Genomic DNA, 19,430 nt, shown 5'->3' with positions numbered 1-19,430 from the left:
ATTCCAAACCACCACTATTATTAAAGGGTCAGTTTACCTAAATGAGAAAAAAAAACTTCTTGTGCTTTCTATCCACACAGATACAGTAGTTTAGGCTCTATTTTCACGTTTTCAGGCAGCTATCTGAAAACGTGAAATTGTGGTGAATTGAATTTTTATTTGTTTTGCTCACAGCACTGAAAAACTACATTTACATATACATTTCGGCAGCAACGTGTCTTTCCAAAAACAGTATCCATGTTACTCCTAAATTAGGCCTGTCACGATAACAAATTTTGCTGGACGATCAATTTTCATCTAATATAATGATAATGGCATAATAATGCAGGTACACCTTTTCAAAAAAACTTTTATTTCTAAAGAATATTTAACACTGGAACTGGAAGACATTATATATATCCACAATAAATGAACAAAACAACCTAAAACAATAAATAAAATGGACTCTCAGTCTCTGTTAACAAAAAATGCATTGGAATAAAAACCAAATACAATCAAAAACAGGAAATAAAATGAAAATTTTTCCGGTTGTGATAATTTCCATTTAAAAATTATCAAGCTCGTTTTTATTTATCATGCAAATAATTGATTTATTGCATATTGCGACAGGTCTACTCTAAATAATCCACATACCTCACTGTGAACCGTAGTATGGTACTCTTTTCTGCTGGAGAAATAGGCCCTGTGAAGGCTGATTGTGGATCAGTGACGGGGGCAACGAAGGAAATAGAAACAGCGTTACCTTTCGTTGCCAAATTCTCCTGAACAAATCTCGTTGTCCCACTGACATAATTTAAAGTTGCTATATTAATATCATCCAATGACCCCTCACCCAAAGGTGTCTGTATGTTTTGTGGTCTTTCCTCCCTCCTTCTCTCCTCTCAAACAGATGATTCAGTGTCTGAAGCTGGGCGCCCTGTCTCGTACCACCGCCAGCACTCAGATGAACGCCCAGAGTTCGCGCTCCCACGCCATCTTCACCATCCACCTGTGCCAAGTGCGAGTCTGCTCTCTCGATAACGACGTACGTGCTCGAACACACAGCGGTGGATCTCTGCCGCCACTGAACCTGAATGTTACTGACACTTTGCTAGATTAAGATGATCACCATCTGCAATTTCGCAATCAAACCCTTAAATTGTAGCACTTGCTGGAAAAACATACCCCCTCATATTTATTTTTCCCTTTTGTTCTCTTCCAGGATAATGTAACCGACAACCGTCTAGCTAACAGCTCAGAGATTAACGAGTTTGAGACGCTGACAGCCAAGTTCCACTTCGTGGACCTGGCTGGTTCTGAGAGACTGAAGAGAACTGGAGCTACAGGAGACAGGGCTAAAGAGGGCATCTCCATCAACTGTGGCCTGGTGAGGAAGCCAAGAGCATGTCTGAGTCTGCATTGGACATTTTACCTTATATGACATAGTGAAGTGCAGGCATAGGTGATATAGTCATGTACTGTGTTTATGCATTTGATCCATTATGGATTAAATGCATTATCTACCACAAAATTGTGTTTTTTTTCTTCATTGGGGTGATGATACAAAGCAGTGAATCTGTCATTCTACAATTGCATGTCAACATACACCAGCGTCAGTTGATTTTGTGGAGCAAGAGGGCCCCCAGGTGGCCAGAACATAAACTGCATATTAAATATCTTTCCCTAACACAAGTATGATTATTTATCGCTTCACTAAAGTACAAATTTAATGGTTTAACTTTCTATTTCACTAAGTCCTGGAATTGTTGTTACCGTCAAATATCCAATCATAAGCTTGTGTTGTTTTTCCCTGTCTCACCTTAGCTTGCTTTGGGAAACGTCATCAGCGCTCTGGGAGACAGGAGTAAGCGCTCCTCTCACGTGCCTTACAGAGATTCCAAACTGACCCGGCTGTTACAGGACTCGCTGGGCGGCAACAGGTTTGTAAACACTGTGTGCAAATATGGATATATCTTTTACAATGGATGACAGACCAAGTATTTTGATGCTGCATACGTTGACGTACCTGCTTTGAAATCAGTGATTAAGCTGTGTCCAGAAGTGCCACCAGTTTTAACCAGAGAGCAATATTTACATGCACCCTGTAGGCAGTGGTGGAATGTATGTACATTTACTTGTACTGTACTTAAGTACAAATTTGTGGTAGTTGTTCTTTACTTAAATCTTTTTTCTTCATGCCACTTTCTACTTCTACTCAGCTTTATCTACTATTTACTTATTACAAATTAAGATTTTTGCACACAAATGATTAGACGATTAAACACGGAGCTGTTTTTGATTGTTTGTAAAAATGTTCTGCATTGATTACTTTAAGTACATTTACCTGATGATACTTACATACTTTTTACATTTTCAATAGAGGAATTTTACTTGTAACAAAGTAGTTTTACAGTGAAGTATTATTATTTTTACTTAAGTAATGGATCTGAATACGTCTTCCACCACTGCCTGTAGGTTACATGTTTTCATCAGTACACCTAACATGGCATTCCTCACCACTAATTAGCCTAAAGTAGTACAAAAAGAACTTATTAGTTTTACAGATTAACCATTGCAACCGATCACCCTTCTTCTTTTGTGTCAACAGTCAAACAGTGATGATCGCCTGTGTCAGCCCGTCGGACCGGGACTTCATGGAGACCTTGAATACTCTGAAGTACGCAAACAGAGCCCGAAACATTAAGAACAAGGTGATGGTGAACCAGGACAAAGCCAGCCAGCAGATCAGCACCCTGAGGACGGAGATAGCACGACTGCAGATGGAGCTGATGGAGTACAAGACAGTAAGAAGGCAGAAGGAAAGGAGGGAGGACAGTAGATGGAAGAGATGCATAGAGAAAATAAGATCAGTGCACATGATATGAGTGGAAAATATATTTCATGATATTAAATATCCTGCCTGATGCTCAGGGGAAGCGTATGGTTGGTGAAGATGGCATGGAGGGCATCAACGACTTGGTCCATGAGAACTCCATGCTGCAAACAGAGAACAACAACCTGAGGGTGCGAGTGAAGGCCATGCAGGAGACCATCGATGCCCAGATAGCCAGACTCACACAGATCCTCACTGACCAGGCCAACCAGGTCCTGGCTAAAGCAGGTGGGCAACAAACTCATTTGTACTGCCATAGTACAAACTACATTACGGTGTAAAAATAAATAAATACAAACCATATTTATATATATTTATTTGATATTTACGGCAATAATGTCAAGCTTTTCTTTTTTTTGCAATTTAGGTGAATCTGTTTTATCTAGGTTCTTAGCTTACAATATAACAACCATGAGACAGCTACTTTTTTGCACATATTCTTTAAAATCACTCTGGATATCAGTACACTCTTGTCTTGTCAGAAATCAAAAGCTTACTTCTAATATAGTTTATTGGAAGTAGTAGTGTTAGTGCGGCTAATGCTACTTCCTAACTAATTACTTCAAAATGTATTTAGCTAATAATGTATTTAGCTGCTCAGATTAGCATACATGATTTTGCACATACGCAATACATTTTGGAACTCTTGCTATCTGTTACCAGATACCTTTTTTAAATTAGAATGTTGTTGTCAGTATTTATCATAATGTTTTATTGTTGGTTGAACAACAGAAAAGCACAAGAAAGCAAGCACAGAAAAGAGATATCCACTTAGTTTACTGTTTTAACAAGAGTCTACAGCCATGCAAGCAGGTCTGACTCAGTGGTGCTACAAGTTCAATGCTAATGTCTGTATGCTAACATGCTCACAAGTACAATGTTAGCATGCTGAAGTTTAGCAGGTTTTCTTATAGTGTTCACTATTTTCGTTTAGCATGTTAGCATGCTAGCATTTGCTTATTAGCACTAAAGACAAGGGTTTTTAAAGTTGGGTAAATTACAATTTTGACCTGCTGATGGCGCTACATGACAAGTGAGCTGGTTCACCAAAGCATGTTTTTAAAATGGGTGTCATAGAAGAAGTGTAAGAATAAAGAGTAGCTTTGTAGGGAAGGTATTGTATGTAACAAAAAAATGTAATTACACTTTCTCCACCATGGCCCCCGACAAGTCCCCATGAATCCATGTAAAAGCTAAAGTCATGCCTCTGCTTGTAGGTGAAGGCAGTGAAGAGATCGGGAACATGATTCAGAATTACATCAAAGAAATCGAGGAGCTCAGGTATGGTGTGGTCACTTTTATTAATTTATTTTGGTATTATTATTTAATCAGCAGCCATTTATAACAATTAAAAACAGTTGTTCATGCTGTGTGACAGTAATAACCGTTATGTTTCCCGCTTGGATTCAGAAGCGGACACTAAGCAGAGGTAGAATTAATTCAGGCAGGTTTATCACAAAAATAAAATGTGCAAAAAAAATGATGAGCAAAATGGCAGCGGTGGAGAGCGGGCAGACAGATGAATGATGGCGTCTCTTTCTGAACACCACACGAGATGGACCGGCAGCGTTCACACACAGGCGGAGCTCTAAGCGAGGCAAAAACACAGGCTATCAGACAAGGGAACAAAAAGGGCAGGGAATAGTAATCTCACAGAGCTATACTAAGTTTAGCCGTAGCGTTGTTACCTCAGAGGTGAACGGGACGAACTGGCGAAGACTGAGTGTAGAGCCGGGGCTTATCACTGAGCAGGTTGATTTGCAGGGTTGAGCTTCAGGTGTGAGACGCTGCTCGGAGATCAGGTGAGAAGAGCGAGGGAAGCTTAAGAGCCACACCCACAACCGCACACACACACACACACACACAACAAACTAGACAGAACATGACAAACAATGACAGACAGAAACAGCAGGGAGGGGAAAACCGAGGAAACAAGAGGACCGAGGGAGTGGCACAGCCAGATGATGACAATAACACGGTCATTTTCCCCTTCTCTCAGAGCTAAACTTCTTGAAAGCGAGGCCGTGAACGAGAGCCTCAGGAAGAGTTTGTCTCGGGCCTCAGCACGCCCCTCGCTTTACGGCGGCCCCGGTGGCTCCTTCTCCCCTGCCCTCCTCGCCCCTGAGAAGGAGGCCAGCGACGTCATCGAGATGGCCAAGAAAAGCCTGGAGAAACTGAAGAAGAAGGAGAGGAAGAAGAAGAAGAGGTACAGTTTGGGTGTCTGACACGCTTGTAATTATCTCCTGACTCCCTGCATTAGCACCGTACACCCGGATGTTTCTCTAATGGAATGAAGGCTGGATTTAGACGAGACGATCGCAACAGCTATTAATGATGATGGCTGTCTGTCGAGGTCTGGCAGACTGATCATTGCATTAATAGTGAGGAATTTAATTTGTGATCTGGTCATTTTGTTTTTGGCAGGAGTCTTTAAATCTGTCTTTGTCATCTGCATCTCCATAAGCAGTGTTCATCATTCGAACACACTGTGTTTGTGAGAGTCTCTGCACTCGCCCCGCCTTTCTTGCTGCTCACTTTCTCACTTTCTGTTTTTCTCCTATCCTGTTATATTCCCTCACTTGCCCTAACTTCTGCATCCTGTCTGCCCCTCTCTACCTCCACCTCACCTCGTTACCTCACCATCCACACCTGCCATCCTTTTCTCTGAAGACTGAGGCGCTATGAGGAGAGTCACCACCACGAGGTTGAACACACCAGGTTTGCTACATCCCACCCAGGATTGGGTCAAATCTGAAGCTGGTTCAATTACTAGCGGTGCAAATCATGTATTTTTGGGCTCAGATTGAAATGCACCAAATAATCAAAAGGATTTCAGTTGATTGTTGACCTGATGTCCCAACCCAAATCTCCTTTTCTAAGTTCCCAAAGTGACTAATTTCTTCTGCACCCACAGGTGGTTTACACTACTGGAGGGAAGCAGATATTTTAACCTCTTCCTCTTAACCCTCTGTTCTGTCTCTCTTTTCCTCTTCACTGCAAACGGCAAGATGTTGATCAGATCTCATCATGAGTGTCCAAACATATTAACAGTCTATGGTCCAAACCGCACGTATCAAACTTAAGGGCCGCGGGCCAAATCCGGTCCCTCGCAGATTTTGTTCCGGCCTGCATATCCATTTGGGTTTACAATACATTTTGCCCCACCAAGTTTTTGTTGCTTTTTTCAACGTTTTTGTCACTTTTTTTCTTTCTGTGATGGCTGAGGAACTTTTTTCCTGACTTTTTTAGGGCTTTATGTCAACCAAACTGTAATAAGAAAGCTATATGAGACATGCAATAAAACGGTCAAATATTTTAGACTTTTCCTATTAAAGAAAAGCATCTTAATAAACTACACATTGGTGTAATTCTCTTTTTTGTGGCCCTTAGTGAAATTGAGTTTGACACTCCTGGTCTAAACCTTTAAAAAGAAGAAGGAAAAATGGAGTTGGGAGTCAAAATATCAGGATTGATGTAAAAAACAAAATCAGGTTTTTATGATGATGGTCTGTAGAATATGGTCAACAAATCTTAGTAGTGTGTGGCAGCCCTCGAAATCAGTTTATAATAATAACTGTTAATCATTTTTGCCTTTCCCTGTCGCAATAATGTCGCACACCATGCAATCACAATGAAGTGATTCATTAATACACTGATTCCACATCTGCTCCTGATCTGATCAAGCGTATACTAATTTGCATGTGCACTTTACCCATCCTCGTTGTAATTTGAAATGCTGTCAATTTCAAATCGGACCTGCAGTATAAGAACTCGGTCGGCAGCTAGTAACTGTCTTTTCCTCTTTCAGTGTTATCAAAGAGGAAGTGCCGGACAACGACCACGAGCGAGGCAACGAGGAGGCAGAGGTGGAGAATCACTAGATCAGGCTTTTTTTAGATTGCAGTTTAAAGATCGCACAGTGTGTATTTGTCCTGTCTTCTTCACACGTGCGCGTATCTGTTGACAGGAGGGCAGCGACCACGAAGAGGGCGAGGACGCAGATGGAGAGGAGGAGGACTTTGACATGGCGGGAGACGAGACGTCCGACGATTCTGACTCTGACGAACTGGAGGAGAAAGGTAAAATGAGCCATCTATGTATGGCTTCTTTTCTGAAGTCACACTAGGTGATATAGATATGGCAGAGGCGTCAGGATCTGATGATGTGTTTGGGCGCAGAAAACGTCCAGGCCGACCTGGCCAACATCACCTGCGAGATCGCCATCAAGCAGAAGCTGATAGACGAGCTGGAGAACAGCCAGCGGCGTCTGCACACTCTAAAACAGCAGTACGAGCAGAAGCTGGCCATGCTGCACAACAAGATCAGAGACACCCAGCAGGAGAGGGACAAGGTGCTGCATAATATGGGTAAGAGACACATGCAAACAGATACTTGATTTTAGGGATGAACATCGTAACAGGTCCCTAAACACTTCCTTGAAACAGATAAGATAAGGGAATTTGCTCCAGTTCAAAGAACAAAACAATAAAAAAGACCAGTGGTGGAAGAAGTATTCAGATCCTTTACTTAAGTAAAAGTACTAATCCCTCTGTTACAAGTAAAAATCCTGCATTGAAAATGTTACCTCAGTAAACGTATGTAAGTATCATCAGGCAAATGTACTTTAAAGGTGCTCCAAGCGATGTTGGGTGACGTTACTTTTTGTTGACGTTTGAAGTGCTTTCAAACAAAACGGAGGCTAGCTCGCCCCTCCCTCCCTCCCTCCTCATCCCGTCCCCTTCTCCTCCCTCATGGGGGTAAGCTTCGCTTCAGAACTCGAACCTCCTATGGCGCCATTTTGATGCTACAAAGCGATCACCTCCCGTTAGCATTCCATTGACTGCCATTCATTTTGACGTCACTTTGACAGCGAATAACTTTACATCTGAAGCATTTAAAGACTATTTGTCCATTGTTTATTTCTAAAGAAACACAACAATGTATAAAAGGCTCCATTACCTTGTACCTCACGTTATGGCCCCGTAGCAGACGTTTTTGTAAAAATAGACTAACGATTGTGTCATAACCATGCGACTTACTGTCGCATAGTAGAGGAATTACCGTATAGTACAGGAGAAGCTCGCAGGCAGTTTCGACTTATGTTAGCTGTTTAGGTTTAATTATTAATGTTAACTATCATTTTAGTTAGCAATAATTAGCCTGTGCCCATGTTATCTCCTTACATATACCTACATTCTCCGTCTCTGCAAGATTGGGAATGATTGAGATTTCTCTTGGCACAGCTACCAGAAGACTTACAACTTTCAGACACGTCGCTCACATCACATTTACGTTGTCTCTCTCAGTTGGAGGCTGCGCAGTAATGCTCAGCGCTCACCGGAAAAGTGCTTCTAATATCCTTCACTGGTCTCCGTCCAGAGCAACGGGCTCTGTTGGTCCATTTATATATTTCAATGTCCTCCCTTCCGTGCTTCCTGAAACAGTCATGAACGCGCATTGTGGAAGTAGCCTACGTGCTAACGCTGCTGCGGTGAGGGATCAACCAGCTCCTTCTTGTCAATTATTGGCTGGAACACTGTTTGTTATGGTTCGTGGGGCAGGTTGGCGCAGTTTGTTTTTGTTGCCGTTTGTGGAGCCTGGGCTCTCTACAGAGACCACGTTTTTTTTTTTTTGTGTTCAGGGGACAGGCAGCTAGCGGATAGTGAGGAGATGTTTGCTGTATATGTCAAAAAAAGGTTGTAGCCTAAAAAACGCATGACATCGCTTAGAGCACCTTTTAAGGAATAAAGTAAAAGTACTCAATTCAAAGAAATCCTTACATTTTAGAAACTGGAAACGGTCAAGTGTTTAATCGGCTGATCATTTCACCTATACTTGTTGGCCCTTATATTGTTTGGTAGTTTAATTAATAATAAAACATCATATTTTATAAACTACATGTGTTTTGGGTGCAAAAATCTGTTTGTAAAGTAACTAGTAACTAAAGCTAAAAAAGTTAGATGAATGTAGTGGAGTAAAAAGTACAGTATTTCACTCTCTGAAATGTAGCAGAGTAGAAGTAGAAAGTGGCATGAAAAGACTCAAGTAAAGAACAAGTAACTCAGATTTGTACTTAAGTACAGTACTTGAGTAAATGTGCTGATGTGAAAACTCCACCGTTTCCTTGTTCACCTCCAGGTTCAATGGAGACGGGCACGGAGGAGAAGGCCAAGAAGATCAAAGTTGAGTACGAGAGGAAGCTGAGCTCCATGAACAAAGAGCTGCAGAAGCTCCAGTCGGCTCAGAAGGAGCACGCCCGCCTGCTGAAGAACCAGTCGCAGTACGAGAAGCAGCTCAAGAAACTCCAGCTGGATGTGACCGAGATGAAGAAGACCAAGGTAAAGGAATAGGTTGTGTTCCTTAGATTCTTTTCTTTTCTCTTTTACACTTGTCATACACCCGGCTCTTAAGTCACGGCAAAAACTGGGGAAGCGTCACAAGATGGCAACAAAATCATTTATTACAATAAGATATATAAGGTTAAACATCCCATGTAGGTTTGACACTTTATACTTAGGAAACATTTCATTTGACACATGGGATTACAGAGATAAAAAGTTGTTACTTATACAATCTCAAGAAGGTGGTTTAAACAAGACTCTCCTACAATATATATATATATGTACTGTATGTATATATATATATATATATATATATATATATATATATATATATATATATATATATATATATATATATATATATATATACTGTATATATATATATATATATATACTGTATATATAAAAATTACACTTTGCTACAATGTAAAGTATTAGGTGTACATCTTGTATAACAGTGTAAATGTGCAGTCCCCTCAAAATAACTCAACACACAGCCATTAATTTCTAAACCGCTGGCAACAAAAGTGAGTACACCCCTATGTTAAATTCCCATAGAGGCAGGCAGATTGTTATTTTTAAAGGCCAGTTATTTCATGGATCCAGGATACTATGCATCCTGATAAAGTTCCCTTGGCCTTTGGAATTAAAATAGCCCCACATCATCACATACCCTTCACCATACCTAGAGATTAGAGGCCAAGGGAACTTTATCAGGATGCATAGTGTCCTGGATCCATGAAATAACTGGCCTTTAAAAATAAAAATCTGCCTGCCTCTATGGGAATTTAACATAGGGGTGTACTCACTTTTGTTGCCAGCGGTTTAAACATTAATGGCTGTGTGTTGAGTTATTTTGAGGGGACTGCACATTTACACTGTTATACAAGCTGTACACTTAATACTTTACATTGTAGCAAAGTGTCATTTCTTCAGTGTTGTCCCATTAAAAGATATAATGAAATATTTACTAAAATGTGAGGGGTGTACTCACTTTTGTGAGATACTGTATTAAGGAAAAGTTATCCTACTCCCTCAAAATCCAGACTGACAAATTTTCTAGGATATGGTCTAAATGGACTGGGTATGTTGAACATATAGGCCTAAAATCAGATTTAGTTTGAGGCATTTCTGTTTTGTTGTAATTGTCTACGTTTATGCATGTCTTTTTTTCTCTTTCTTTTCTTTCAGAGAAGTGTAGTGAAACTCCCCCCTATGTTCTAATTGATCCTACTGTTAATATACAAAAAATGTAAAACTGATATCGATATGAGGATAACTATGGACAAGATGCAAAATCCTTGTGGTTTTCTTTTGTATCATCTTTCTTATCCTCTGTACCAGGATTCTGTAAATCATATAACAAAAGAGAAAATATGTAAAATAAATCCTACATTGTTTTGTAACCTGTTGGCCTCAATAAAGATAAAATACAAATAAATAATAAGATATACAAGGTTAAACTAAATACATCTAATACAAATCCAAAAGGAACAACCGAACCAAACAAAACAATTGCAGGGCCCCCGCTGAGTTGGTCCTGCCATATTGTGTTTCTCCACCAGGTGGCGCTGATGCGTCAGATGAAGGAGCAGCAGGAGAGGAACCGAGTCACCGAGTGCAGGAGGAACAGGGAGATCGCCTCTCTGAAGAAAGACCAGCGCAGATCTGAGGTGAGAGAGATGGAAACACTCACAGAGGGCTATACAATTCATTTAAGTTTTTATCATTTTACATCTAGTCATATAGCCAAAGTACTTGTATTTGGTTTATATTACACATGAGCCAATAAAATAGTCAAGAGTAGGGCTGTGCAATTAATCGTCATTTTAATCGTGATTACGATTAGGGCTGGGCAATATGGGGAAAAAAAATATCACGATATCGATATAATATCGATATATTGCCGAGCTCTAATTATGATTTCAGCTCCTCATGATCACAAAAACAGAGTAATTGAGAAAAACATTACCTTTTGCAACTAAACTCTTATTTCGTCTTGTGTTTTAATAAAAAAAGAAAAAATTAAAACAAGGAAATGTATTAAGGGAAATTTCACAGTTCCAGGTGTTTTCGCTATGGATTTGTTCAACTGTTTGAGGTTTTAAGTTCAATAATTGCAACATCTTTCCAAAAGTCAACTAGTAATCCTGTTCAATATTGACCAAAATAATCCTGATTATGATTTTTTTTTTCCCACAATCGAGCAACCCTAATCAAGAGTAGACCCACCTTAACTCAGTTTACCAACCTTTTTATTTTCCAACTTTCATTCCGTCTTACAGCACCAACTGAAGCAGATGGAGGCCCAGAAAAGACAGCAGGAGTTGATTCTTCGCAGGAAGAATGAAGAGGTGAGACGCACACACACACAGTCACACAGGGGGAGAGTATGGACAATGTCACTGGGTTTGCATCCGCTGTGGTTTCCCTCTAATACGCAAAGTGACTCTTTTTGTGAACAGGTGACAGCTCTTAGGCGGCAGGTGAGGCCCGTGTCTGGGAAGGTGAGCAGGAAAATCAGCTTACCTGAACCCCTCCAGGAGCAGTCGCACAGAGCCACCCCAGGGCGGATGATTACATCAGGAGCGTCTGCGGTCAATGGAGCCAGGTGCAGTATCGGAGTGTGTTTTATGTGTGCGTCGCACAGTTGAGAGTGCGTGTTTAAACAGTTTTAAAAGAGCCGTATCTTTCTCCTCAGGAGTTCCCCGGTGCGGATGGGAAGTACCTACCTCAGCAGGACGGCCAGGGCCAAATGGCAGTCACTGGAGAGACGTGTCACTGACATCATCATGCAGAGGATGACCATCTCTAACATGGAGACAGATATGAACAGACTGCTGAAGGTAACGCATGACTTCATCAGATTCAAGATGGGCCGGGAAAAAAAGAAAGCAATTTAAACCAGAGTTCCAAAAGCCCAAAGCTCGACAAATGTTCTGTTAAATGTGTTAATATAAATGGCTTTTTTTGTCCCTTATTCTCATTCTCCTTTGGTTCCTTTCCTTGCCGTCTCCACTCAATTCCCTTGCCCTAAACTCCGCCACCGCTTTAGCAACGGGAGGAGCTGACCAGGCGGAGGGAGCGTGTGTCCAGAAAAAGAGAAAAGATGGCGGTGGAGGGTGCAGACGCCGACCGCTCCCTGGCCTCCCTGAACGAGGAGCTGGAGTCTCTGAGCGCCAACATCGACTATATCAACGACAGCATCGCCGACTGCCAGGCCAACATCATGCAGATGGAGGAGGCCAAGGTGAGGTGGTGGGGAATCCCAGGAATCGTATTCCTTGGTTGTCATGTGGTTGTAATGCTTAATAAATGAAGGTAAAGTAGGGTAAAGGAAGCATACAGTTGATCACAGTGCACAATGATGTTTATCACTACCTCATTAGCTACACTATGCTTGTACTGGACTGTAAACCTCAGGCAAACAAGTGGGAAATAATTTCACAGTTCAGCACCACTGACCACCCCTAATAAATAAGCATCAGACATCAAGCTGCTTACTTGTCAGAGTAACAATGGCTCAATTAAACAACAACCACAGCCCATTACTGCAGCCAAAAGCGTAGGTCCAGCAGCCTAATCATGCACACTGAACAGCAGTTAAATAGATCAAATGTAACTTTACAAATGTGTTATTTGAAGAGCATTTTGCTCTGCATGGCTCCACAGGTTCATATGGCACATGCACTCTGTCGGACTCCCATGATGCTCCAGACATACTGTAGTTTTGGATTAATTGTTATTGAGCTTAAAGTTAAAATTACAGCAGGATGAAAAGTGGATTCGAAAATCCTGTGGCTGCTGTCACTGGTGCTAAACTGTGCAATGAAGTATCAGCAGGGGTTAAATTGGGATTTGTTATGTAGGGGAGCTCTCTCCAGGGGAGTCCGGGGGTATAAAATTTGAAAAATAAACCGTTAAATGGCACTTTCTGGAGAGTTTTGTGCAAAGAAATGGAGAAATTGAGTCTTACATGATACATGTGCAAAACTGCAAGGTTAAGAGTCTATACTTTGCATTGTTGTAGTATCATCAGGTATTAGGGCATTTAGCATTTACATTACTGTTAATCAGTCATCACTTGATTACACATTGTATTAACTTGTTATGGTATAAGAAGTGACCCATACAATGTGCCAAACAAAATGTGCCTCATGAAGAGACTGTGCAGTATGACAGTAGCAACAGCTGAGAAGATTTGGGTCACTCACACACACACACACACACGGCACCGAGTGGGGCTCTCCGATGCTCGGAGGCGAGCCGTGGCCGGCTCGGAGCCCTGCCGCTGAAGGAGATGCGACAGCGAGAACCGGTTCAGCGGCTAGGTCAGCGACATGAACTCGTAGCGGCCGTTGGAGCTTCCGAGCACCGGGCTTCCACCACTGCGAACAGGGTTTTTAGCTTTAGGAGAAGGCATTTTATCTGTTAATCCTACTGACGTAGACACTTTGGCGTTATGTAGTTGACCCGCGGTGAACTGTCTGCAGTGCTGCGCGGGTTGTTGCCGTGTTCCTATTTGTTCTCATCTCAGCTCCGCCGAGACAAAATAGAAATGCCATTTCAAAAATCTTTCATTTATTATCAGAAATATCATGTTTTCAAAAGCATCACTTTCATCAAATTTTATGTGACATATTTAGACTGCAAGCAGGCACATCCAGACAAACGAGTAGGCTTATGTGTCGGGGCTGAGCCCCGGAGAGCCCCGGCCCAATTTAACCACTGTGTATCAGTTAAAAGCCTGAGGGCTACAGTGTTAGCACTGTTATAATGTTGTGTAAGATGATATGTTCAATACCTGTGGGGGCTTTGGATTGTGTTGCTAACTAACTGCTAGTATGAAACAAGTGATTAACTAAACTAGGGTGCACCATTAAAACTTGAGGAATCAGCTAGTAAAGACATTTATATGCTGCCCAATCGAAAGCCTCCTAATGCCTATGTAAACAGGAAGTCACTATAATGTTAATAGCTGTAGTACAACTTTGAAAAATTAACAGTTTTAGGAGGCGAAATGAATCATTTATAAATGTAGCTTTCTGCATAAGAAATATGTGCATCAGAATTAGTTATACATTTTACAATGAGAGGGAAATATCTGATTAAGCTGACCTAACATGACATTGTTTGAATTAGCTATATTGTGTTATATCTGTGAAATGTAATTTAAAACCATATATTTTGTGTGTATTATGTGTATGTTGTTATTAAACAGCATTTGTGTCAAAAACATTCCCATTACCTATTTTACTCGTCAATCTAAACGGGCAAATGTAAGCAAGCTAAGGTTAGCTTTGTAAGTCGTTTTAGTTAGCTAGCTACGCAACTCCTGGCAGTTGGGTGTGAGTATTTATTAACAACTCATCTCTGCGTAAGAACTAGCTTCAGAGGTGCTGGTAGGCAGTTTGAGTTACATTTGGACAGAGTCAGGCCAGCTGTTTCCCCTTTTTTCCAGTCTTTGTGCTAAGTTAAGCTAAGATAACTTAACCGGCTGCTGGTGATAGCCTTTTATTTAACAGACAGATAAGAGTAGTATCAATATTTTTGTCTAATTCTTAGTAAGAAAGCGAGTAAGTGTATTTCCCAAATTGCACAAGATAAACTATGGTCAAATAAATTGTCCTATTTATTTTTTTTTTTTTTTTTTTTTTTACACAATGAATGTGCTTTTGTTCTGCTACAGGAGGAAGGAGACACAGTGGATGTTACTGCTGTGATCAGCTCCTGTAATTTATCAGAAGCCCGCTTCCTTCTGGATCATTTCATGACTATGGCCATCAGTAAGGTACCTGCCGCGCTTGCTTACTTAATGTTATTTCAGTCTTAATGTCATCAGTGTGTCTTTGTTTGCGTTCACGTACTGACAACAGGTAGAGTCAGGTTTTTGTATTTTTCTGGAAGCAACTTATTTTACCTTTGCTATTTATTAAGACTGGCGGCATTAAGATTCATCATGCAACCCCACCCCAGCATGTTACTCAAGCACAGATAAATTGAGATAACATAAAGCACTCCTTATTTTTTGGTATTAATGCGATACCCATATCTTAAATATATGGAATATATGGACTGTATGAATTTGATTGCATTGTGATTACTTGTGTACACCGGTGGTTGTTGTGGCAACTTGCATACAATTTGTCTGTTCATCTTGATCTTGCTTTCGTAGTCATGGTTCCGTAATAAGATTAGATTCAATGAGACTTTAAATGGAACAACTTGATTAAATTAGGTTTCAATTAAATTAGATGAGATTAGATTAGATTTGACAAAACCTAATTGGTCCAGTTAGGAAATGCATTCAACGCAGAGGCAAAGAACAAGACAAATGGAACAAATTAAGAAGTGGAAGTAATTACATAGACTACTAAAGGCAAAGATACAGAGCCTACATTAGGTTAGCCTGTTGAGATATACAAACGGTAAAAAAGAATGTACTGCTGTGTCTCCAGTGATAACCCGTCTTTTATCCCATCATGTGTCAGGGTCTGCAGGCGGCTCAGAAGGATTCCCAGCTGAAGGTGATGGAGGGCCGGTTGAAGCAGACGGAGATCAACAGCGCCACCCAGAACCAGCTACTGTTCCACATGCTGAAGGAGAAAGCAGAAATCAACCCGGAGCTGGATGCTCTGCTGGGCAGCGCTCTGCAAGGTGGGAAACAACGACGCATCCATACCGGTCCGAGCATGTCAATCACAATCACTTTTTGTTTTTCTTTCACCATACGGCTGCGTTTTATTTTGTAGGCCTCGCTTCTTTGTAGGTGTGCAAAGAGAATTGATGCTCGAAATGCAAAAACCAAGGCCTGTGAAATAAAGAGCAGCCCTTTTCTCATCTTTGGGTTTGATTTTGATTTGATTTGTTTTCTCTGTTGTGTTGGTGTGAACTCAGAGTTAGGTTACCTGTCACCAGGTGAGTACAGGTTGAATAGCAATGTGTTTGAGAGAGCATGGCACATGCGCACTACAAGATTTCCACAGGATTTACCCCTAATTAAAGGCACATATGCAGGCAAACTAAAAGATTAAAAAGAACATTTTACTTTGTTTAGAGCCTTTTTTTTAAACTTTGGTCCCATGAGTGCATTTAAACTTTGTAAAGTGATGTAACAGCGCATGTTTTACATTAAAAATTATGTCTAAAGTCTAGGGATGTAACAATACACTCAAATCACGATTCGATACGATTCACGATTTTAAGTTCACAATATGATTTACGATTTTTGTAACAAAATGAGCTGCAGACAAATGACCGAACAATATTCCTTTATTTATGTAAACTGTACAAAACATGTGTGTCCTCTTATCAAAAGTGCAACTGTAATTGGATTTTTATCTTAAATAACAAAAATTTAATAAAAAATGAATAATTACATTTTAAAAACAAGTTCATCAAAATAACTAAATAAATAGACATAGTGAAATTGAAATTTTTATCTCAGCCGGTTATAATCTTTACACATTTATAACTATTTTTAACCGATTCACAATGCATCGTTACATCCCTACTAAAGACCCAAGGTGACTGTCTGACCTTTATTTTTATACTTAATGTGCTCATGATAACTATAGATTCAGAAATCTTGTAGCGTGCATCAATCCCCCCTGCCCCCATTTAAAAACTAACCCAGTTGAAATAACTCTGCCATGTGCATGATGTGTTGTGTTAAGTTTCCCCTGTTACACCACCTGCTAGCACGTCCCTCTCACTCAGGTCACTAAATCTAAACAGCAGTAAAACATCAACGCTGTCGCACGACTCAGAGCTAAAGTGTACACAGCAGTTTCTGTGTATGTGTGTGTGTCTTTCTGTGTTTGTGTCTTCCTGTCTCTCTTATGCTTTCTCCATTCGTCCTTTAGACAGGATAAATACTCCCAACACCGTAGCTTCCAGTCACATTACGCTAATGTCCCCCCTTTATCTAAAACTAAACCCAGTGACCCCTGAGCTGCTGCAGCCGTAAAATCATTGGTGTGCTGTAATATTTAGCTTACTGAATGGACGCTGTGTTTTGCAAGATTTCTTGAAAATACAGTTTGTTAGCACATAATGTATCATTCAGGGAAAACCCAAGTGAGAAATCCTATTTTTCACAGAGAATGGAGATGACAGCAGTAGTGACGAGTCCACCCCCAGTCCAGCCGCAGAGGGCAGGTAAATACAGACACACATATTACTTTTTTTTTTCATATTAACAATTCAACAGCATTTTTTTGACCTTGATACTTTTATTTATATGTGCAGAAAAAGTTGTATTTATGTTTTTATGTGTCATGTTTAACTTTTACACTAAATAGGTCTTTCTCATAGTAGGAAAAGCACAGGTGTAATTGATGACTTTAATTGTGGCCAGTGTTGGGGAGTAACTAGTTACATGTAACGGCGTTACGTAATTTAATTACAAAGTAAAGGTTACTGTAATCATAATAAATACAGTAACTGGGGAAAAAAAGTGTAATTAAATAATAGTTACCTTTTGAAAATGTTTATGATTACATTGGGGGAAACATCTGAATGTGTTCTGGAAAAAGCTAGGCTATATGTCGAATAATAATAATTTTGTTGCTTTGCAATGTCTTCTTTTGACAGTTCCAGCCACGGCTGTTTAGTCAAGTTTGATGCTATTCTGATGCTTTTGATTAGTCTGACTATCACCAGACCAAGCTCAGTCTTTTAAGATTGAACATTAGTCTGGGGAGTCTGCTCTGTATTTTCTACTGCACAAGAGGCGTGATCAACGGGCATAGTTCAAATGACTTTGTACGCAATTGGATAGTCCTTCAACCAATCAGACCAACGATCCGGGTGACGGGCGACAGCGCCATGCCCGCCGTGTTGAATGTAAACAAGAAGCTGCTTGGTCGCTTCTCTATCGCCATCGTGTTAAACCCGCCAAAAGCGCGCCAGGTGGATAAGCCAGTTTGTGATTGGTCCCTGCAAAATTGTAATGGAAGCAGGATAGATAAACGTACAGGTTTCCAGCCTGAGCTGCAGGGCGAAATCAAATCGCCGGCAGATTGGGCTGGGTTCACCCAGTCTAGAGGTGTAGATGGGTTCTGCTGGTTGAATTCGCAGCGCCACCCGTCTCGACAGTTATCGCAATCTGTCTGAGAGTTGCCACTGTGGCTACGGATAAAAACACGTCCCAGTGCTGGAAATATATAAAATAAAATAAAAAAAAACATTTCATACAAAAAAATCTGAAAAAGGTTCGAACATAACCATGCAATGTAACGAATGTTTGCCACCGGTCAAAATGCCATCGACGTCGAAAATGACGATGTCCAAATGTTTTCTAATCTAAATTCATGAGTTGAAGGATTTTAAAAGGAGTTTGACAGTAGTCAGTGTTGAGTACTGCTGTAAGGTTAACACTGCCAGGTTTAAACATATAAAAATGGTTAACAGTTATAAAAAAAAAAAAAAATGCATTAGAAATTTAGGAAAGTAATCAAAATGTATCAAGTTACATTACTTTGATGAAGTGATTGAAATAGTTACACTGCTATTACATTTTAAATAGGGTAACTTGTAATCGGTAACCTATTACATTTCCAAAGTAGCCTTCTAACACTGATTATGGCTGCACTCCATGTAGCCGTGACATTCCAGGCTCACCGACCAGGGTTCCTGGGACACTCAAATTAAACAAGCCCTGGTTAATGTTATTAATTACACCTGTGCTTTCCCTGCTGTGACAAGTCAGCGTGTCGGCTGAACAAACAGTCCAAGCAGTCGTTTGATTCTACAGTACACAGGTGTTCTGAATTCTGGCTAATTAGACCGCTGCTAAGTCCTGTGGAGAGGCCCAATCAGGCTGCATAAGTAAAACATCTGTGTTTGTGGTTGTGTGTGTGTGTGTGTGGTTGTGTGTGTGTGTGTGTGTGTGTGTGTGTGTGTGTGTGTGTGTCTCACAGTATTAAACATTAAGCGATCGGAGTTACAGTTTTCGAGCAAACTTTCTTCACCAGAATGCAGGAAATGAAGTGTTTGACGTTCAAAAAATGTTTTTTGCTCAAAAGTGGAGATCTCAACCCACCCATGAGGAACCTTAAATTACACCCTTGGCTAAAAGCAATGGGTACACAATATAATACACAGATACAGTATATCCATTTATGCTCTAAACTGTTTTAAAGTATTGTGTTTTGATAAAGAAACAGTTTTTAGTGTCTTCATTTACAAAACATTACTTAATTTACTTAACTAAT

At 40.5% G+C, this 19,430-nt stretch overlaps 1 protein-coding gene across 1 annotated transcript in view; it reads left to right on the top strand.

Annotated features, from left to right (window-relative positions):
- LOC114550133 (kinesin-like protein KIF21A) overlaps window positions 1-19,430 on the top strand; it is a 44,942-nt gene that overhangs the window by 17,452 nt on the left and 8,060 nt on the right. Inside the window, exons 5-23 of the mRNA XM_028570703.1 lie at window positions 890-1,024; window positions 1,202-1,366; window positions 1,804-1,919; window positions 2,588-2,783; window positions 2,911-3,100; window positions 4,090-4,153; window positions 4,872-5,078; window positions 6,681-6,738; window positions 6,840-6,951; window positions 7,051-7,239; window positions 9,011-9,210; window positions 10,779-10,886; window positions 11,499-11,567; window positions 11,679-11,824; window positions 11,915-12,059; window positions 12,269-12,463; window positions 14,903-15,004; window positions 15,705-15,870; window positions 17,316-17,373. Coding sequence (XP_028426504.1) covers window positions 890-1,024; window positions 1,202-1,366; window positions 1,804-1,919; window positions 2,588-2,783; window positions 2,911-3,100; window positions 4,090-4,153; window positions 4,872-5,078; window positions 6,681-6,738; window positions 6,840-6,951; window positions 7,051-7,239; window positions 9,011-9,210; window positions 10,779-10,886; window positions 11,499-11,567; window positions 11,679-11,824; window positions 11,915-12,059; window positions 12,269-12,463; window positions 14,903-15,004; window positions 15,705-15,870; window positions 17,316-17,373 — 2,621 coding nt within the window. The remainder of the gene's footprint in view (window positions 1-889; window positions 1,025-1,201; window positions 1,367-1,803; window positions 1,920-2,587; window positions 2,784-2,910; window positions 3,101-4,089; window positions 4,154-4,871; window positions 5,079-6,680; window positions 6,739-6,839; window positions 6,952-7,050; window positions 7,240-9,010; window positions 9,211-10,778; window positions 10,887-11,498; window positions 11,568-11,678; window positions 11,825-11,914; window positions 12,060-12,268; window positions 12,464-14,902; window positions 15,005-15,704; window positions 15,871-17,315; window positions 17,374-19,430) is intronic.

Source organism: Perca flavescens, chromosome 23 (genome assembly GCF_004354835.1).
Source record: "Perca flavescens isolate YP-PL-M2 chromosome 23, PFLA_1.0, whole genome shotgun sequence".
NCBI classification, from domain to species: Eukaryota; Metazoa; Chordata; class Actinopteri; order Perciformes; family Percidae; genus Perca; species Perca flavescens.
Note: the sequence above shows the minus strand (reverse complement) of the source record. Positions and strands in the feature narration are given on the sequence as shown.